The 19598-nt window shown below is 38.4% G+C and overlaps 1 protein-coding gene across 1 annotated transcript in view; it reads left to right on the top strand.

Annotated features, from left to right (window-relative positions):
* The window catches only part of LOC136864018 (discoidin domain-containing receptor 2), a 1053752-nt gene that overhangs the window by 916829 nt on the left and 117325 nt on the right, over positions 1-19598 (top strand). The window contains exons 10-11 of the mRNA XM_067140517.2: positions 620-730; positions 3920-4396. Coding sequence (XP_066996618.1) covers positions 620-730; positions 3920-4396 — 588 coding nt within the window. The remainder of the gene's footprint in view (positions 1-619; positions 731-3919; positions 4397-19598) is intronic.

The following is a 19598-nucleotide window of genomic DNA, read 5'->3' as shown; positions in this document are numbered from 1 at the left end:
CATACAAGCATATGAAAATGAACAGAACGGCAATTGTTCTGATGGACTGCATATCCGTACGTGGCTGACAGACGTGACCAGTCTTAAGGAAAATAATGGTTAGGAGGTACATTGTCACTTACCTGGTTTTTCACAATCGTTGCAGATATATTATACTGTAGGAGTGCGCGAATTCGTTTGCAAACAACATATCTGCAATACGGTATGGTAAGGTCTAGTTTCCTTTACACAGAAGCACAGGAATATGAACATTACGAAAATTATTCTGATGGAGTGCATATAAATGTGTGGTTGGTAGGCGTGACCAGTCTTAAAGAATATAATAGGTAGGAAGAGTGTTGGGACATACGAGGTCTTAGAAGCAAGCCGTCGATATTCTGTTTACTATACTGTAGAACTCTGGACACAAAGGTGCACTTCAAAGTTGCATCTCCATTTCGAGTTAAATAATAATTTAATAATTTAACACCGTCGCAATGGTGCTCTCCAGATCATTTAGGAATAATTGAAAACGGATACTAGATTGCAAGTTATTCATATGTTCATCATATGAAAGTTTGCTTGAGGAATGTCACTCATATCATGCGATACTATTGTTGTATGTCATGTCTTGTTCCAGATATAGCCCACGGCAACTTCACCGTTGAGCCCGAGCCTCCCCATGACACGCCCCTCCAAAGTGACGTGTACATTGAAAAGAAGCAGAGTAACCACCTCGGAGAGCTACCAGGTAAGTGACTCGACTTGTTTTCATCAAAACTTTACGGAACTTTTCTAAAGAAGCCTGCAGAGTAAATGTTCTGTTTATGTCCAATTAACTCTTAAATTTCGTATCTTATTAATGCTACCCCACCCAAAGTAAAAAATCTAATATTCTGTTGAGTGAATTAAATTAATGAAGTGAACTAATAGCTACCATGGGGGGAAAATGTTTCAGAATAGACCAGATTTCATGCAGGGTAGGTTAAACGAAAACGTTCCTTGAATGAAATCAATCCATCATTCATCTGCATTTAGGGCAGTCGCTTAGGTGGCAGATTCTCCATTTGCTGTTTTCCTAGCCTTTTCTTAAATTATTTCAAAAGAAATTGGAAATCTATCGAACATCTCCCTTGGTAAGGTATTCCAATCCGTAAATCCTCTTCGTAGAAAGGAATATTTGCTCAAATTTGTCTTCTTGAATTCCAACTTGATCTTCATATTGTGGTATTTCCTACTTTTAAAGACACCGCTCAAACTTATTCGTCTACTAATATCATTCCACGCCATCTCTCCGCTGACAGATCGGAACATACAACTTAGTCGAGCAGCTCGTCTTCATTCTCCCACGTTTTCCCAGCCCAAATTTTGCAACACATATGTAACGCTACTCTTCTGTCGGAAATCACCCAGAACAAATCGAGCCGCTTTTCTTTGGATATTTTACAGTTTTTGAATCAAGTACAGGATGATATCCAGTTCTACATACAAAAATACTTTGCTGTAGGAGAAGAAAACATAGCCATGCAAGTGCTTCAAGTTTGCCTTTTCTAGCCCATGAGGCATACTGCTGCTACACTTTGTGTTATTTTTCTCTGGACTTCACCAAACATCTTCCAAGGAAATGATTGGGCACTAGCCCTATTTGCATGTTACGGAGGACCTGAAATCTTCCTAATCTCAAACACGTAGACCAAGAAGAATGAAATAAATAGGACATACTTTTTATAGTAACATATTAAGGAACCACAATGCATGTGAACGCTCGTGGCACATCACTCGCTGTACTGTGATTTTTATGCCTCAAAGAAAGCCATTCCAAGCTGGCGGCCCTCGCACTTGGCCTGTACCAGAACGGGGCCCTCACGGCTGAGAGTTAGTCTACAAGGAGGCAGATACCAGTGAGAGTGAAAGACAGGGAAGGCAGTGAGGTGCATGGACGGCACATTTTATTCTAACTTTTTTTATGTTTAACCCTTGTCAGTTCTATTTGAAATTTGACTGGAGCCTGCTCAAAATCTACAAAAACAAAAAGAGGGTTGTGAAATATTTAATACGATATTTCGGGGGTTAAGAGACAAAATATCGTATCTTACAAAGCTATCCTTAGCCGTTGTTTTCCGTAAGACTGGTCACACCTCCAGGACACATATGGATGTGTAGTCTATCAGAACAACGTTCGTTGTATTCATTTTCCTATGGTTAACTGTAAAGGAAAATTAACTTTACCTCACCGCGCTGTAGGAATGTATATTTGCATGACCTTCATACGCACCCCTGAAGTATAGTGTATTTAAGGTTCATTTTACTTTACACTTCAACATGGGAAAACGAACACTGTTTTGATGGACTGCATATCAATATCGATGGCTTTCTTTTAAAACCTCGTAGTTCCAACGCTGTTCCTACACATTATATCCCTTAAGACTGATCACGCCTCCCAGCCACATATTTAATGCTATCCATCAAAATAATTTTCGTTGTATTCATTTTCCTATGTTATTGTGTGAGAGAAAATGAAACGAGATATTTTACTCTAGTTGTGCGTAAATTCGCCATTCAAACAACATCGCTAAAATACGGTACGGTAAAGTCCACTTTCCTTTACGCATTAGCGAAGGAAAATGAACTCAACGAAAGTTATTCAGATGGACTGCATATGAATATGTGGCTAGGAGACGTGAGCAGTCTTATGGAATATAATGTGTAGGAAGAGCATCGGAACATACGAGGTATTAAAAGAAAGCTATCGATATGTGGCTCGGAAATGTGACCAGTCTTAAGGAAAATAATGGCTGGGAAGAGCCGTGTGAGATACGAGGTTTTGACCCTTAACCTCCGATTTCTAAACCACTGTCGATACATTTTAAGTACTTCACATTGACTATCGGATTTAATATCGGACGTGTGACATGGTTTTCAAGATTGGAATTCTTCAACATCTTTTCCCTGTAATTGTTTTTCGAACCATGTAAGTTCCATCTTTGAATGATGTATTATTTCCCACATATTTTAGCCTCCTAAATAGACATTTAAATCACTCAAATTGCTTGTAATGTCGGATAAGAACGCAAGGCAAGTGTTAGGCTAAGGAAGAGGACCATACGAACATGGCGGTCATCATTGGCGTGTTAATGGCTGTTATCCTGTTGCTGGCTGTTGCCAATTACTTGATCGTCTCTCGCCACCGACAATGCAAATTTTTTGCTAGCCCACTGGCATCGAAACCTGCATTACCTGGTGCAAAAAACCATCAACACCTTCCTCCTGGCATCAGCTGCGGCATAGAAAGATAGGGCTGACGATGAGCCCAAAGGTTGCTAAAGAATTGGAAGAAAATTACATCCCAACCACCACGGTGTTACACCACCCCTGGTGACAAGTCCGGCAGTATGCTCTTAGTTGACCACATGGTAGGCAGCGCGTGATTTCTTGTATCACCACAGCTGCAGCGAAGAAAATAGTGGGGACTCAGCTCTGGATAGGACCAGGGCTCTATAGCCCGCAAACGCTTGAGTTGAAATGGCTTGCCTTATGGCTACATAATTGCATTTTCAAGTATGAATAATTGAACTGAATTATATTACTCATTTAAATATAAGGAACATCAGAATTAAATTAGAGTAAAACAAAATAGATCGAAAAAGAAATCTGAACAGGCAGATCGGTCTTACTATTTCATAAGTTAGAATTCTGACCCCCTAAGCATCCAATTGTGCCTCTCGTTATGCTATCATCCTTTGGGTGCCGAAACATATTACATTTTGCTTTCTACTTTCTACTTGCTCCATTTGTTTGGAATCAGCAACGCTGGGGCCGATCAATTTTAAACCCTTGTCTTGTGCTCAGTTGCTCAACATTGAAATAATACCCTGAAAAATTATGTAACATACTTGTGTATTTCATCCAATTACTGAAGTGTTTATTTTAATTTTCACAGTGTCAACGGCTAAGGAAGAGGACCATACGTACATGGCGGTCATCATTGGCGTGTTAATGGCTGTCATCCTGTTGCTGGCTGTCGCCATTTACTTAATCGTCTCTCGCCACCGACAACGCAAATGTTTTGCTAGCCCACTGGCCTCAAAACCAGCATTACCTGGTGCAAACAACCATCAACATCTTCCTCCTGGCAGCAGCTGTGGTACAGCAGAGAAAGGCCTAACCATGGGTTCATATGGTGCTAAGGAAGTGGATGACAATTATAACCAACCACCGCGGTGTGCTACACTACCACCTCCTCCACCCCCTGGTGACAAGTCCAGCAGTATGCTCTTGGTTGACCACATGATAGACATCAAGCTGGACGATTACCAAGAGCCATATCAGGCCCTAAAGTACGCCCCTTACTACAGCTACAGCACTGTGGTGATGGAGATGAGGGACATGCTCAATAAGTGCTCAGCCACGCAGTCAGGTATGTGATCTCTGATTCATTTCCCGTTGAATATTTTTCTCGAAAAAATTAACTAAAAGTTATATATATTACTCCAATCTCGAGACTATTTGCAATATATGCTTATTACAGACGAAGGTCTTAATAAACCTGTTTATTATGGGCAATTGCTTGAGATGCTTGACGTAGACATCAATATAAATACTCTCTTCTATTGAGAACGAGGTAAAAATCCATGACCTGGACTGAAATCGAACTCGGGCACTTAGGGTAAGAGGCCGTTAATAGGAAGAGGAGTTAGGGATTGGAATAATTTACCAAGGGAAATGTTCAATAAATTTCCAAATTTTCTGCAATTATTTAAGGAAAAATTAGGTAAACAACACGCCTAAACAGGCCCTAAATGCAGATCAGTGGTGATTGATTGTTTGATAGATGGATTAATTGATTTATTGATTGATTGTTTGATATTGCATTTTATTACATTATTAAGATATAATGTTTGGAAAATTAGACTGTTATGGAATTTAATAAGAAGTCTTCTTTACTTGACTAGATCTCCAGTGATTATAATAAACATCCATCATAATTTGGTCCCTCTTTAATCCAGTATGGCTTTCCATATTAATTCATTATTCACCCCATTGAGTGTTGGGGTAAAAAAATTTTGATACACTGTGAGTATAATTTTAATCCTGTAATTTTCTTATTTATATTTGTCCTAAAATATCAAAATTATTCTCAAAATAAAAGTTCCAGTTGACGAACTCGTCTTATCAATATAATGGACAATCGTACATCCACTAAATAGTAGGCTGTAATTTAGAAATGGAATATTACTTACTAATTACTATTAGGTACTACATACAAATGAAATAGTTGAAATAAGTCTGATGTCCATGCAGTTAATCTAGTGGAAATAACATCAGAGAAGAGCATACATTTCTCCCTCCCTTTGCTCGAGATGTTTTTGAGCCGAGCCATTGCCCAAAAATTTCAGTGGGTCAGACAAACTGATGTTAATACTGACCCATGCCACTTAACTGGACTAAGGAAGGGAGGGAAGGAATTTCCTGAGGTAATGTAATACTGAAGAGAAACTCTTTTTTGATGAATGGCCTGGATTCATGAATTGAAATGTGCATCTTTAAGGCATTTTAACCTTAGTGTGATCAAAGATTGCACTTCCAATGGCTTCTTACAGCTTTTCAGTATCGTATGTTGCTGTTACGAATGAATTTTTATAATATTGTTGAAAAGTGAGGAAGGAAACCAAACTAACATAACAAATGAATGCTTTGACTTGTAGCATGATTAGTTTAATTGTTTTAACTTCACTTTTTTTAGTGATATTCTGTATTATGAATAGTACAGGAGAATAACGGCCGATAGGATTTGTCGCACTTGAAACGCGTCACCTAGTCATCAACAGGGCTTCGGGCTGAGTAGCGGTCACCTGGTAGGCCAAAGCCCATCACAGCTTTAGCGCCATGGTGTTTGGTTTTATGAATAGTTTAAATGTTGTTGGAAGTTCCAAACCTTGGCAAATAAGGAGTTCCTTCTTCGTTTCGAGGGTGCTTTGTGTCATTTTTGCTTTCCTTTAAATATCAGCATTCTGTGTAGTAAATGTTAAATAGATTCTAATACAAGTAAATAATAAATTTATTTGACGACCTGTCTTGTTTAAATAACACTCCCCTGATTAGCTGTAGTTAAATCATTTGCTTAGTCATGTCATCACTGTCAGGCAATACTAAATATTGGAAAATTCAGGAGAGTTCGACTTTCAGATTGTGATTTAATAAAAAAGGAAACCATACACCAGAACGCATTTTTTCCACAAGCAAAGTCAGTCAGACCGTACAATATCCGCCACCTACTTTTCAGTATGCTTCGCTACTATGCACTGTGCACTAAAATGCCTCGTCATACAATGTCTATGGCAGATGGCATCAAAATCCTCACTTTGATCCAATGGAACATGAGACAAGCAGATATTGCCAACATTCTTCACTTGAATCGATGTCTTGTCTCCAGGTTGTGGAGAAAGTTCCAGTTCACCCATTCAGTAGCAGACCGTCCGGCTCTGTGGCTATGGTTAGCGTTCTGGCCTTGGTATAGTGGGCCCGTGTTCGTTTCCCGGCTGGGTTATAAATTTTAACCTTAGATGGTTAATTTGTCTCACTTGGGGCTGGGGGTGTGTGGCGTTTTCATCATTAGAAAACATCTTTGGTGGGGTTTCATCCTCACAGACATGCACTTTGCCTATTAGGCGTCTACTAGGAAAAAACCTGCACAAGATATCTCCGGAGGCCATACGCCATTATTAGACTGTAGTAGCAAACCGACATGGAGCGGGTCGTCCACGCAAAACGAAAGCAACCCAAGACTGGTATATCGTCGCTGGCGGGGCAAAACCTCCTATGTGAAATATTTTAGCTTAAAACTTTGGCCTGTAAAGTTCTGTCATCTAAGGTGCAATATTGTGCGAATATTGTCAAGGCATTCTCGCTCTTCATAATGTATGTGCTGCGGGTCAGTTTATCTCCAAAAATATTATCACATAGGAGGTTTTGTCCCGGCAACGACGATGTATGCATATTTTCATGTCGACACTACACTGACAGCCACTGCTGTGCGCCACGAGTTTCGAGTCGCAACAGGAGTTACTGTAACTACCGAATCTGTGCGCAATAGACTCCATGATGATGACTGTATTCAGGAGTCTTCCATCAGTGTTTCGTCAACAGTCTCACACTTCTACACCACATGGTGGCTCGCGTTCCATGGACGCGAGATCAGTGGTTCAGTACGTTGTTCGCTGATGAAGTGCAAATTGATTTACAACATGATGACAACTCTCTGTGCATATGGGAGCAAGAGGGGAATGACACAATGAATCATTCACAGTATAACGTCACCGACAGCGTGGATGTTCAGCACTATTCTGGGCAGGTCGGCCCATCATATTCGGCCGCCGTACACCATTGGCTCACATTCAAAGGGACATGACGACCGTAGTGTACGAACACATTCTCCGACTCATAGTAAGTGTTTTGCAGAGACTGTAGGAGATGAGTTTACTCTACAGGTCGATAACGCTTGTCCACATCGTGGAACTGCTGTGAATGGATGCTTGAGATCCGCAGAATGGACTGGCCAGCTTTTTTCTCGGACATGAACTGCATAGAGCATGTGTGGACCTTTCTTGAAAAAGCAATTGCCAACCATCAACATCCACCACTAACGATTGACGCCCTAAAAGATGCTTCCAAGGACGAGTAGGACCGTTTCCCTCAAGAAATGCTCAATGATTTAGTACTGAGTATGCCTCGTCGCATTCCCTCAAGATTCGTGGAGGACCAACACAGTTATTGACTCATGTGATTGCACTGAAAACTGTCTCTAATTTGTGATATTCTAACTGAGGAGGTTCCTTAATTTGTTTGGTTTAGCCATATACTGAGTAGTTTTCTTATTATATTGGGTCAAAACTTACGGAGAAGTCTACGCATTCGTTGTATTTACTATTTTCAGTTTCATATTAAACCAAAATAACGGCATTGTTTCCACCTAAAGCACAACAGAATCTGCTGTATGCTTACATTTTTTGATGAGTTTATTTACTTCATCATGAATTGTGCTCAGTTAGGTTATGCTTATTTTGCAAATTTTAACGCGATTGTGAAAAATGTAGGTTTTGTTGGGGTGGAATACTGTAGAAGTATTCCTTGGAATATAGAACATATTTTGGACAGAATTATTACAATAATGGAATGAATACATGCTGTCCGTATTTGAGAACATTACTATAAAATAACACTCATAAATTGGCCTTTCGAATGAACATGTTTAATTTTCAGACTTTCAAAGGCACGAATGATTACATTGGAAAAAAATGAAATCCACACGCTGAAATAGAATCTTTCCAACTTAATGCCTTCGTGAGCAAACTCCAGTTATCACAGGAATGCATTTGAATTTTTCGAGAATATTTATTTACATTTTTTGAAAGTAATGGTAATACATTTCAGTGGCAGTCTATTGAATTAATTTGCCTCACATTGTATCAAGTTCCACACGGACGGTTATTTTCAAGGCAATGAGAAGTGGACGTTAACATACCATGGAAGCGTGCACGAACGTGTTTTGGTAATTTCTAAAAATGTATCTTCTACCTTCATGCAGTTTTTAACGTCCAGAATTCCACTTATCAAATTATATTCTCCTCTTCCATATCCAACTTCTCTCTCTCTTTTAGTCTCTCTAACGTATCACGCTATACAGTACGTGTGTTTCTGTTCCTATCAGAGCGAGTGCTAGCCGGACTTATCTCTCCAGGGATTAGCCAGCTCGCCAGCAAAAGACCACAATCATACGTTCTTATCAAAAATGGACAACTAGAACGCTGTTGCGTTTTCTGGTTGCTAAAGATAAAAACATGCGCAAGGATGGGAAAGTAATTTTAAAATTAATAAACGGGCTTAAATTTCTCGTGATGGTTGTTTCTTGTTATGTAACTGTTATATTTCTGTAACTATTGTGAAAACCTGGGTAACTGACAAGGTACTGCCTAACCATTATTTTCCTTAAGACTGGTCACGCCTCTCAGCCAGGTACGGATATGCAGTCCATCAGGACAATTATCCTTGTGTTCATATTCCTATGCCCATGTGTAGAAGAAAATGAACCTTACATGCATTATACCGAGCTCGATAGCTGCAGTCGCTTAAGTGTGGCCAGTATCCGGTAATCGGGGGATAGTGGGTTCGATCGAGCCCCACTGTCGGCAACCCTGAAGATGGTTTTCCGTGGTTTCCCATTTTCACACCAGGTAAATGCCGGGGGTGTACCTTAATTAAGGCCACGGTCGCTTCCTTCCACTTCCTAGGCCTTTCCTAACCCATCGTCGCCATAAGACCTATCTGTGTCGGTGCAACGTAAAGCAACTAGCAAAAAATACATGCATTATACTGTAGGAGGGAATCATGCATACATTTCTGTAGCAGGTCTATGCTACAAGGTATGTAAGGCTCATTTTCCTTTACACATGAGCATATGAAAATGAGCACAACGACATTGTCACTTACCCGGTTTTTCACAATCGTTACAGATTTTCTCTGCAACAATTTCACCAGTTTTACATCCATTACGGTATGTACGCGATAGCAATTTCCATTTTTTTTCCGTACGCTCTGGAATGATATTCACGAGAAAAAAGGTAATTGTTATGCAACGAATCGGACTGAAGAAATAAAACTGTCATGGATATACTGACGAATGTTTTATCCACTGGTACCGGTCGCTTGAATTACCAAAGTTTATTTTATTTATGACTGAAGGTTAAATGAAAGTTTTACATGACATTTTAGTAAAACATATTATATATTCATATTGACTGTGCAATCAAATTATTCAATAATGAGATTTACTAGTTCAGGTAACGTCGAGAATTGAAGGAGCTGGGGTGGTTAGCAGATAGAGAAGAGGGCGGTTACCAACATCACTTAGGTTGAACAATATCGCACGTAAACATTTCAACGCAATTTCAGATTCTAGTGCTTATGGCTTATCACTCAGTGATGATGATTCAAAGTTGGATACGTCTTCGAGAAATTAATTGAATATTTCTTTAAAAATGTTGCATTGGTTGTAATCCCTCATACCGATAGGTTCAGAATGTAAAATATTCTATTTTATTCAATTTATAGAATGTAAGGCAAGGGAAATCGTAATTTGGCACGAGTCTGATTACAGCTCTTCTATCACTATTGACTCATGCTGGGAATGAAGGAAACCAAGATTTTAGGTTTCCTTTATTGTTTTTTTAAGTCGCACTTACACAGGCCGGTGTTATGGCGACGATGACATAGGACAAGTGAAGGAATTGGAAGGATGCTATCGAGGCCTTAATTAAGGCCGGACTTATCGATTAGTAATATTTTTTTCATTATTTAAGTATTATTTTGACGATCATTCTCAAATACTTCGAATTTTGCTTTAATATTGCTGATTTTGTCGAGTCTTCCCTATGTCTCGAACGCTCAGAAACGTCCATGTTGTTCTAAGACAGATTTTACAGCATTTCAGATTAAGACAGCGGGTCCGCTACAGTATTTATAAAATGGGCCGTTGTAGTGTTGTAAATCATGTCGGGTCTGGTGAAGCTTTGAAGCCTGGGAGATTGAAGGTGGATGTACGTTTGGAATGGTCAGTTTAGATACGTGTTTGGTAAACTGATCGAGCTAAGTTTTCCACTACTTGGGGAGGGGAAGGGACTCTCAGAGGAATTGACACGTGTAATGCTCTCGGGAAATATCGGAGAAACCGGGCCATGCAGTATACCTGGCCACATGATCAACATCGTGGACTTTAATGAGGAAATGCAGTGGCTTTTGTGAAAACAGACTTCATAACCTGGAGGAAGAACACCTTCCTCTTGTGGTCCATTTTCTCATCGTCCCTTTGCTACTAACAGCGGGGTTTAATTACTGAAGTGGGCTACCTTGCTGCGCTTCTTCCTCTCCGCTACTGACACCCGTTGTATAATGTACGGGAAGCTGGCTGTTAAAGTGGCCCCGTATCTTAATCACCGATCTCTGCGGTCCGGTTTGTGTACCTTATATTCTTGAACTGTAGTTCTGTTAGAACGGAAGATTGTCGATGTCTTGGACTAATCGATTACTGCTAGAAAATGAGTAAAGTCTCCTTGCATTAACCAACCACAAGGATACACGTTTGCATTCTTAATAGATTACACTTTAGTTACATGGTTTTTAAGCACATACGTGAGAAGATTGTATAGTTCTGTGTACATTTTATGTCATATTGATTTGGATGTCAATTAAGTCCTTAATAGGTTTTCTACACACTACAACTAGGTGATTATAGCAGATAACATTTATATTTCTTTTAAGTTTAAATCGATTATTCGGTAAAGATAATAGATACCTGTCACTTAAGATACCGTATAAATAATCCTAATCTTATTATGTGATCACCTTTTCGGTATTCACTTTGGGTTCGTCTGCATTTATTACCGAATGAACGTCTTTAGACTAGTGAGAACACGTGGGATTTACGGAAGACCTATTAAAATAAATGCAGCATATTTTCAGATGTAGCTGACAAGTCATTTAAGTAGATGTTAGGTTGTTTAAAGATGGTTATCTAAACGTGAGAAAGAGGACCATTGCCTTCGTTTTGATATAATCTCACTTCCTTGGGAACGTAATTTTCACTATGTGGCGTGATAAGCTGGACGATTTATTGCCTTGTCGCTTAACTAACGACATATCCCGGTAAAGTAACACTGTCAGTCGGAATACCTGTATATTATAATTCTTTACGAGAACCAATCATTAGCCAGTCTTACTTTCGAAACACTCACCAGGCTTTCAAACTTGGATGATGTGCTGTACGAGTCTGATATTCGTCGTTTTGCTTGGCAACCAATGACGTATTTTTGGTTATTGGTATTCTCAAATATATTATTAGAACATTATTACTATTAATTATTATTATTATTATTATTATTATTATTATTATTATTATTATTATTATTATTATTATTATTATTATGATTATTATTTCGTTAAGCCAATTAATAAGAGTGCGTTTGAACGTGTTCATTGGCGCGATGACTTCCGTCTTCCTATTCTTCCAAAATCTCTTCATGATCTCACTGAATTTCCTCTTCCGTTCTTATGACGACTTTGTACCAGTCCTGCTGCTGGTTTTGACTGCAAATATATGTTTATTTACTGAGGTCCTGAAGACTTCGTGCGATTTTTCATGATGTCTTCCCTGATGTTCAATTCATTCAGGTTCCCTCTTGATTTTCTCCAGCGAATTTATTCTGCAGTTTTGGGAATTGCTTGTTGCTTGTTGTTTTAAGGGGCCTAACAGCGAAGGTCATCGGCCGTTTTGGGAATTTATTATATTCTTATTCTTATTATTAACATCATCGAACGAGTTGGCAGTGCGTTTAGGGTCTCGTAGTTATGAGCTTGCATTTGGGGGATGGTGGGTTCGAATCCCGCTGTCGGCAGAATGAGAATGGTCTTTCGTGTTTTTCCAGGCAAATACTAGGATTGTACCCTCATTAAGGTCATCCTTTCGTCGCCGGAAACCTTCGATGGGTTAGTGCGACGTTAAGCCACTAGCAAATTTATTATTACAATTATTATAATGTCCAGATAGAGGAGGTGACTAATACTTAAGAAGTATTAAAATTTACCTATGATAATGACATTTGCAGTAAGATAAAAAAGCTGAATACTAGAAAAGCAGCTGGAATTGATAAGGTTTCGGGGGATATACTAAAGACAATGGGTAGGGATATATGGATATAGTATCATATCTGAAGTACTTATTTGATTATTGTTTATGTGAAGGAGCTATACCAGATGAATGGAGAGTTGCTACAGTAGCCACTATATATCAAGAAAAGGGTGATAGACATAAAGCTGAAAATTACAGGCCAGTCAGTTTGACATGCATTGCAAGTAAGCTTTGGGAAAGCATTCTTTCTAATTATATTAGACATGTTATAGCAGACATCCTGGATTACGGTCAAATGGACTGTATCGCGATCGACCTATCTAAGGCATTTCATAGGGTAGATCATGAGAGACTCTACTTTCAAAAGCGAGTGCAGTTGGACTAGACAAAAGTGTTATTGAATGGGTGGCTATATTTCTAGAAAGTAGAACTCAGAGAATTAGAGTAGGCGAAACTTTATCTGACCCTGTAATAATTAAGGGGGGAATTCCTCAAGGCAGTGTTATTGGACCTTTATGTTTTCTTTCTTTTTTTTTTTTTTTTTTTTTTACGTCGCACCGATACAGATAGGTCTTATGGCGACGATGGAATAGGAAAGCCCTAGGAGTGGGAAGGAAGCAGCTGTGGCCATCATTAAGATACAGCCCCAGCATTTGCCTGGTGTGAAAATAGGGAACCACGGAAAAACCATCTTCAGGGCTGCCGACAGTGGGGTTTGTGTTTTCTTATGTATATCAATTAGCAAGACAGCCGTGCTTCGCTACGGCTCTGAAATTAAAGTTATTATTCAAAGTTTTATATTATGGAGAGTCCACTATCATCTGAGCCTGTAAAATACGTCCTCAGTTCGTACGTCAAACGGTTTTATGGGAATGATTAAATATTTTATAATCTACCATTCACTTGAACCTCGTACGGAAAAAAATTGAATGTTTTAAACCGTATCTAATTTTACATCTAGGACATAAATGCGACTCGACGAGCAGGTCGCCTACGGGAGTCAAATAGAAAGACCTGCACCTGGCGAGCCGAACCCGTCTTGGGATATCTCGGCGCTAAAAGCCATACGACATTTCATTTCATAAAAGCGACCAACCTGTGAAATTTGATTTTGTTCGTCGAACAGTAATGGAGGAAGTTATACCTTTTAAGGGGTGAACGTTGCGAAATATGTATTAACATCTAGGTTAGAGAAGACAACCCTTCATAAAAAAGTTATGTTCGTGTCTGAAACGGTTTCGGAAGAATGGATATTTTGTTTATGAGGGTCAACTACCATCTAAAGCTCATAGGGGAGAAATATTTTGAAGTGTATGGTATTTTACACCTAGGACATAAGAGAAGACCCTTCTCGTAAAAGTACAATTTAGTTTACGGAACTAACCTCATTTGACACTTTAGCGGAGGAACGTTTAAACATATTTCTTAATTCACATCTAGGATTTAAAATATATACCGCTATTTGGAATTTTCTCTTCGTACGTTAAACCGTTTCGGAGGAAGGAATTAATTTATTTGTTGTCGGAACTTAACCCCCATTTAACACTCTGAGTGATTAAATTTGTTTCAAACCTTCCGTAGTTTAACACCTAGGATATCATTTGACATTTTAACTTCGGAAGAGCCTCCGTAGCTCAGGCGGCAGCGCGCCGTCCTCTCACCGCTATGTTCCGTGGTTCAAATCCCCGTCACACCACGTGAGATTTGTGCTGGACAAAGCGGATGAGGGACAGGTTTTTCTCACATTTCATTCCAGCAACACTCTCCAATATCATTTCATTTCCTATGTTATTCATTAATCATTGCCCCAGAAGAGTGTGACAGGCTTCGGCAGCCGGCACAATTCCTATCCTCGCTGCTAGATGGGGACTTCATTCATTCCATTCCTGACCCGGTCGAATGACTGGAAACAGGCTGTGGATTTTCATTATAACTTCGTTATTCAAACGGTTTATTATAAACGTATATTTTTGTCATCTTTCCTCATTCCCCAGTCAAAGCCCTTTAGGGGTGTATTGTTTTAAGACTTCTTATTTGTGTGCTCATAAAAAAATTCAACTCTTTTTAAACCCCTGTTCACTTGTTACCCTAAACACCCTCAACAAAAGATGTGTGGTCTTCATTTTTAAAGGAGATTCCAAATACCAATTTTCACGTCCGCAACATCCTTCACTCTTGTGATATAAGTATCCACATACAATTAATTAAACTCATTCTTCAATTCATTTACCCACCCTTAATTGGATTTTCCGTAAACAAAAGAATGCGTGTTTATTTATTTTTAAAGAAGATTCGAAATACAAATGTTCATGTCTGTAACATATTCGGTTTTTGAGATATAAGTATCCTCATAAAAAGAATGAACCACTTTTCACTCCTTTTTACTCCCTCTTTAAGTGGATCTGACGAAAAAAATGAAAACGTATTTCTTTATTTTAAAATGAGATTCTAAATACCAATTTTCACGTTTCTAACATCTTCAGATTTTGAGATACCAGTATCCTAATAAAAATAATTCAACCCCTCCTTCAGTCGTTTTTACCCCGCTCCTCAAGTGATTTTTCCGAAAACAAAAAAGTATGTGTTACTTTATATTTAAAAGAGAACAAAAATACTAATTTTCTCGTCTGTAACATGTTATGTTTTTGAGAATTACTTATTTTAAAAAATCACCCTTTGTTAGTCCTGTTTTACAAAAAAGAAAAAAGAAAATACGTGTTTTTAAAGGAGGTTCCAAATAAAACTTTTCATGACTATATCATCTTCAGTTTTTGAGATGTAAGTAATGCTCAAAAAGGTATTCAACCCCTTTCTAGTCTTGTTTCACCCCCTCAGTAGGATTTTTCCGAAAACAAAAAAGCACGTGTTTCCTTATTTTTAATGGAGATTCCAAATAGCAATTATCACGTCTGTAACATCTTCAGTATTTGATGTATAAGTATCCCCATACAATGTATTCAACTGAGTACACTTCTCTTCACCCACCCCACCCCCTTAAGTGGATATTCTGAAAACAAAAATAATACGTGTTTATTGTGAAAGGAGATCCCATATACCAATTTTCATGTCTGTAACGTCTTCAGTTTTTGAGATATAAGTATCCGCATAAAAATAATTCAACCCCCTTTTTCAGTCCTGTTTACTGAAGTACTTTTTTCGAAGACAAAAACATGCTACTTTTGTTTTAAAAGATAAAAATACCAATTTTCACGTCTGAAATATGTTAAGTTTCTGATATATACGGTATATAAACTCATTTTATGAATTAACCCCCCTTAACACTTCCCCTTAAGTGGATTTTCAGAAAACAAATTTTGCGTGCTCCTTTACTTTTGCATCAGATACCAAATACCAATTTTCACGCCTGTAACATGTTACGTTTTTGAGATACACTCAGTATAATATTTCACCCCGTTTGTCACTCCTGTTCACCACCCCGTATGTAGATTTTCCAAAAAGTAAAAAACCTGTTTGTTTATTTTTAAGGGAGATTCCAAATAACAATTTTCAGGAGTGTAACATCTTCAGTTTTTGTGATATATGTATCCACATGAAAGGTCTTCAACCCATTTTTCACCTTATTTCGCCCCCTTAACAGGATTTTCCAAAAACAAAACATACGTGTCTCTTTATTTTAAATGCAGATTCCAAATCCCAATGTTCATGTCTTTAAACCGTTAAAGTTTTGAGATACACACACACTCATTTTAAAAATTCACCCCTCTTTTCACCCCGTTTGCATCGGAATATCCGAAATCCTCCCTTAGCGAACTCCTACGCTGTAAAATAGAAGTATCCCCAAAATTTCATTTCTTTATGTCCAGTAGTTTTGGCTTCGCGATGATGCATCTCTCAATCAGTCAGTCAATCAGTCAGTGAGGACAAGTTATTTTATATAGATGATATGAGTAAAGAAGTGGAATCAGAGATAAGGCTTTTTACAGATATTGTTATTCTGTACAGAGTAATAAGGAAGTGTAAGGAGTATAAGGAAGGATCTTCATTGGGGAAATCACATAAATATGATTGTAAATAAAGGATACAGATCTCTGCACATGGTTACGAGGGTATTTAGCGGTTCTAGTAAGAATGTAAAGGAGAGGGCATACAAATCTCTGATAAGACCCCAACTAGAGTATGGTTCAAGTGTATGGGGCCCTCAGCAGGATTACTTGATTCAAGAACAGAAAAAAAATCCAAAGGAAAGCAGCTCGATTTGTTATGGGTGATTTCCGACAAAAGAGTAGCGTTTCAAAAATGTCGCAATGTTTGTGCTGGGAAGACTTGGGAGAAAGGAGACAAGCTGCTCGACTAAGTGGTATGTTCCGAGCGTTCAATGGAGAGGTGGCGTGGAATTACATCACTAGACGAATAAGTTTGAGTGGCGTCTTCAAAAGTAGGGAAGATCACAATATGAAGATAAAGCCGGAATTCAAGAGGGCAAATTGGGGCAAATATTCGTTTATAGGAAGGGTAGTTAGAGATTGGAATAACTTACCAAGTGAGATGTTCAATAAATTTCCAATTTCCTTGCGATCATCATTTCAGAAAAGTTTAGGAAAACAAGAGATAGGGAATCTGCCACCTGGTCGACTGCCCTAAATGCAGATCGGAAGTGATTATTATTATTATTATTATTATTATTATTATTATTATTATTATTATTATTATTATTATTATTATTAATTTCCGTCCATCTGTATTTCCGAATTAATTTCTTTATATTGGAGTAGAACACATGAGGTACTATTAAATAGAGCATATTTCCAGCTGTGGCTGACAGGTCATTTCAGTTTATGTTAGCTTGTTCAGAGATGGTTATCTGAATGTGACGATGAAGACCACTTGAAAATTATTTCCATTTAGACTCCTGTTATATGCACCACGGTAAAACATTTACGAGAACTGAAGATATGACAATTCAGGGGGCCATTACCTTATCCTCTGCTTACCATTTCTAGCAGGGCGACATGCAGGAAATAAAGCCCACGACCTGTTTTCCAATCATTGTCCGGGTCAGGGATGGAACGAATGAAGCCCCTATCTTGCGGCGAGGCTAGAAATCGTGTCGGCTGCCGAGGCCTGCCATACTCCTCTGGGGCAATATTTAATGACTGACAGATGAAATGAAGTGATAATGGAGAGTGTTGCTGGAATGCAAGATGACAGGGGAAACCGAACTACCTGGAGAAAATCCTTTCCCTCCTCCGCATTGCCCAGTACAAATCTCACATGGAGTGTTCGGGATTTGAACCACAGAACCCAGCTGTGAAAGACCAATGCGCTGCCGCCTGAGCCATGGAGGCTTCAAGGCGACATGCATATGAATTTACAAACATTTCTTTGTATGAAACATATTTACCAATTTGAATTTTAGCCTCGTGCAAGTGATAGCTGCAAGTGACAACACTGGCCTTTCTAGTGAGGATGTATGAAACTGCAATAGCCTACTCCAAATTCTAACGACGGTAGGGAATGTAGAAATGTATTTATTTAAAGTTAATTACAACTACGATCAGAGGTCCCTTTAGCTGTAACTAACTGACACTGTAGATTAATGTATGAATTAGTATACAAAATCTAATACATAAAAGAGCATAAGATACATTTTAAAACTGAGGATAAATAGAGATTAAAAGCAAAACTTGTACGACATTGTAATATTACTTGTACCATTCCAAAAACATAGACTACACTAACAAGGAAGAGAATACATAGGAGAGATTTAAGATACATTTTAATGCCAATGATGAATTAAGAATAAAACTAAACATATATAATATATCTAGGAGATTATGATATTTCCTAATATTTAATTAATTGGTTAAAATTCACTTACATGGCTTAACAAATGAACACGTAGTCTAGTGGTATTTAGGGCATTTCTTCTGAGTTTTTACACTAGATTGCTGTATTTCGTATAGTTTAAGTTCCTTGTATAATTGAGAGGCAGTGACAATGTAGGACTTTCTGCACTTTTCCGTACTTTACTGCGGAACCTAAAGCGTGTTTACTGTAAACCTTTTGTCCCGATCATGCACTCGACTCATCTGAACAATGGACTTGGCCAAATAAGAGGGATCATTAATTTTTAAAATTCTCAGCAGTAAGTGAGAAGCTGAGTATGGTCGTTTATCCCTGAGTTTCAACCACTCTGCGACTTTGTAGTAAAATGTTACGTGGAAAACTTTACGAATATTGTAGACGAAACGGACGAAACCGAAACAAAAATGGATTTTGGTAAACAACCGTGGGACTGAAATGAATTTTTGACTGACAAAATCAGAAAGTGCATTCCAAGACACAATTTAATTATGACCCGCATTCTTCTTTTTAAGCATGCCACGACGTCAGAATACAATATCTATGCTGTGACAACACGCAGTACGTTTTCGTTCGTTTAGAGCAGTGATCCGCTTGGTGGAGGGGTAATGGAAAAGGAGCGTGGTTATAATCGAAAGTTCATATGATGCTACAACTCTCTTTCCTGAACAGTTATTGCTATCCTCAGATTGTCAGTATAAGTGAACCCAGGCGGGCTCCTTCTCATCCTGTCAGTCAATGCAAAGACAGTGAACGGAACACGTGCATACTGAAGTGAGAGTACTTAATCCTCCTTAGTAATACATGTATTGTCATAGTGATGGATAAGTGAGAGATTCAAAATGATAACACGTTATTCCATGAAAGTGTTTTATTGAGTGCATATTCTCTCTTGAAGATGCCGAATAAATAAAGAACAAGGTGCGCATCTTATCGAAGCACGATCACCCTCTAAAGTAAATCTGCTTCTGCTGTCGCCAATAATGATAAGTGTAAAGCAAAAACGTAAGTGCTTAAATATTAAGATGATTATCTGAAACTAATCTTTACCAACATTCTTGTCAATAACTATGTAAAACAAGTGAGTTGTTTGCGTGGTTAGAGTCATGTAACTGTG

Source organism: Anabrus simplex, chromosome 2 (assembly GCF_040414725.1).
Source record: "Anabrus simplex isolate iqAnaSimp1 chromosome 2, ASM4041472v1, whole genome shotgun sequence".
Lineage (NCBI taxonomy): Eukaryota > Metazoa > Arthropoda > Insecta > Orthoptera > Tettigoniidae > Anabrus > Anabrus simplex.
Note: the sequence above shows the minus strand (reverse complement) of the source record. Positions and strands in the feature narration are given on the sequence as shown.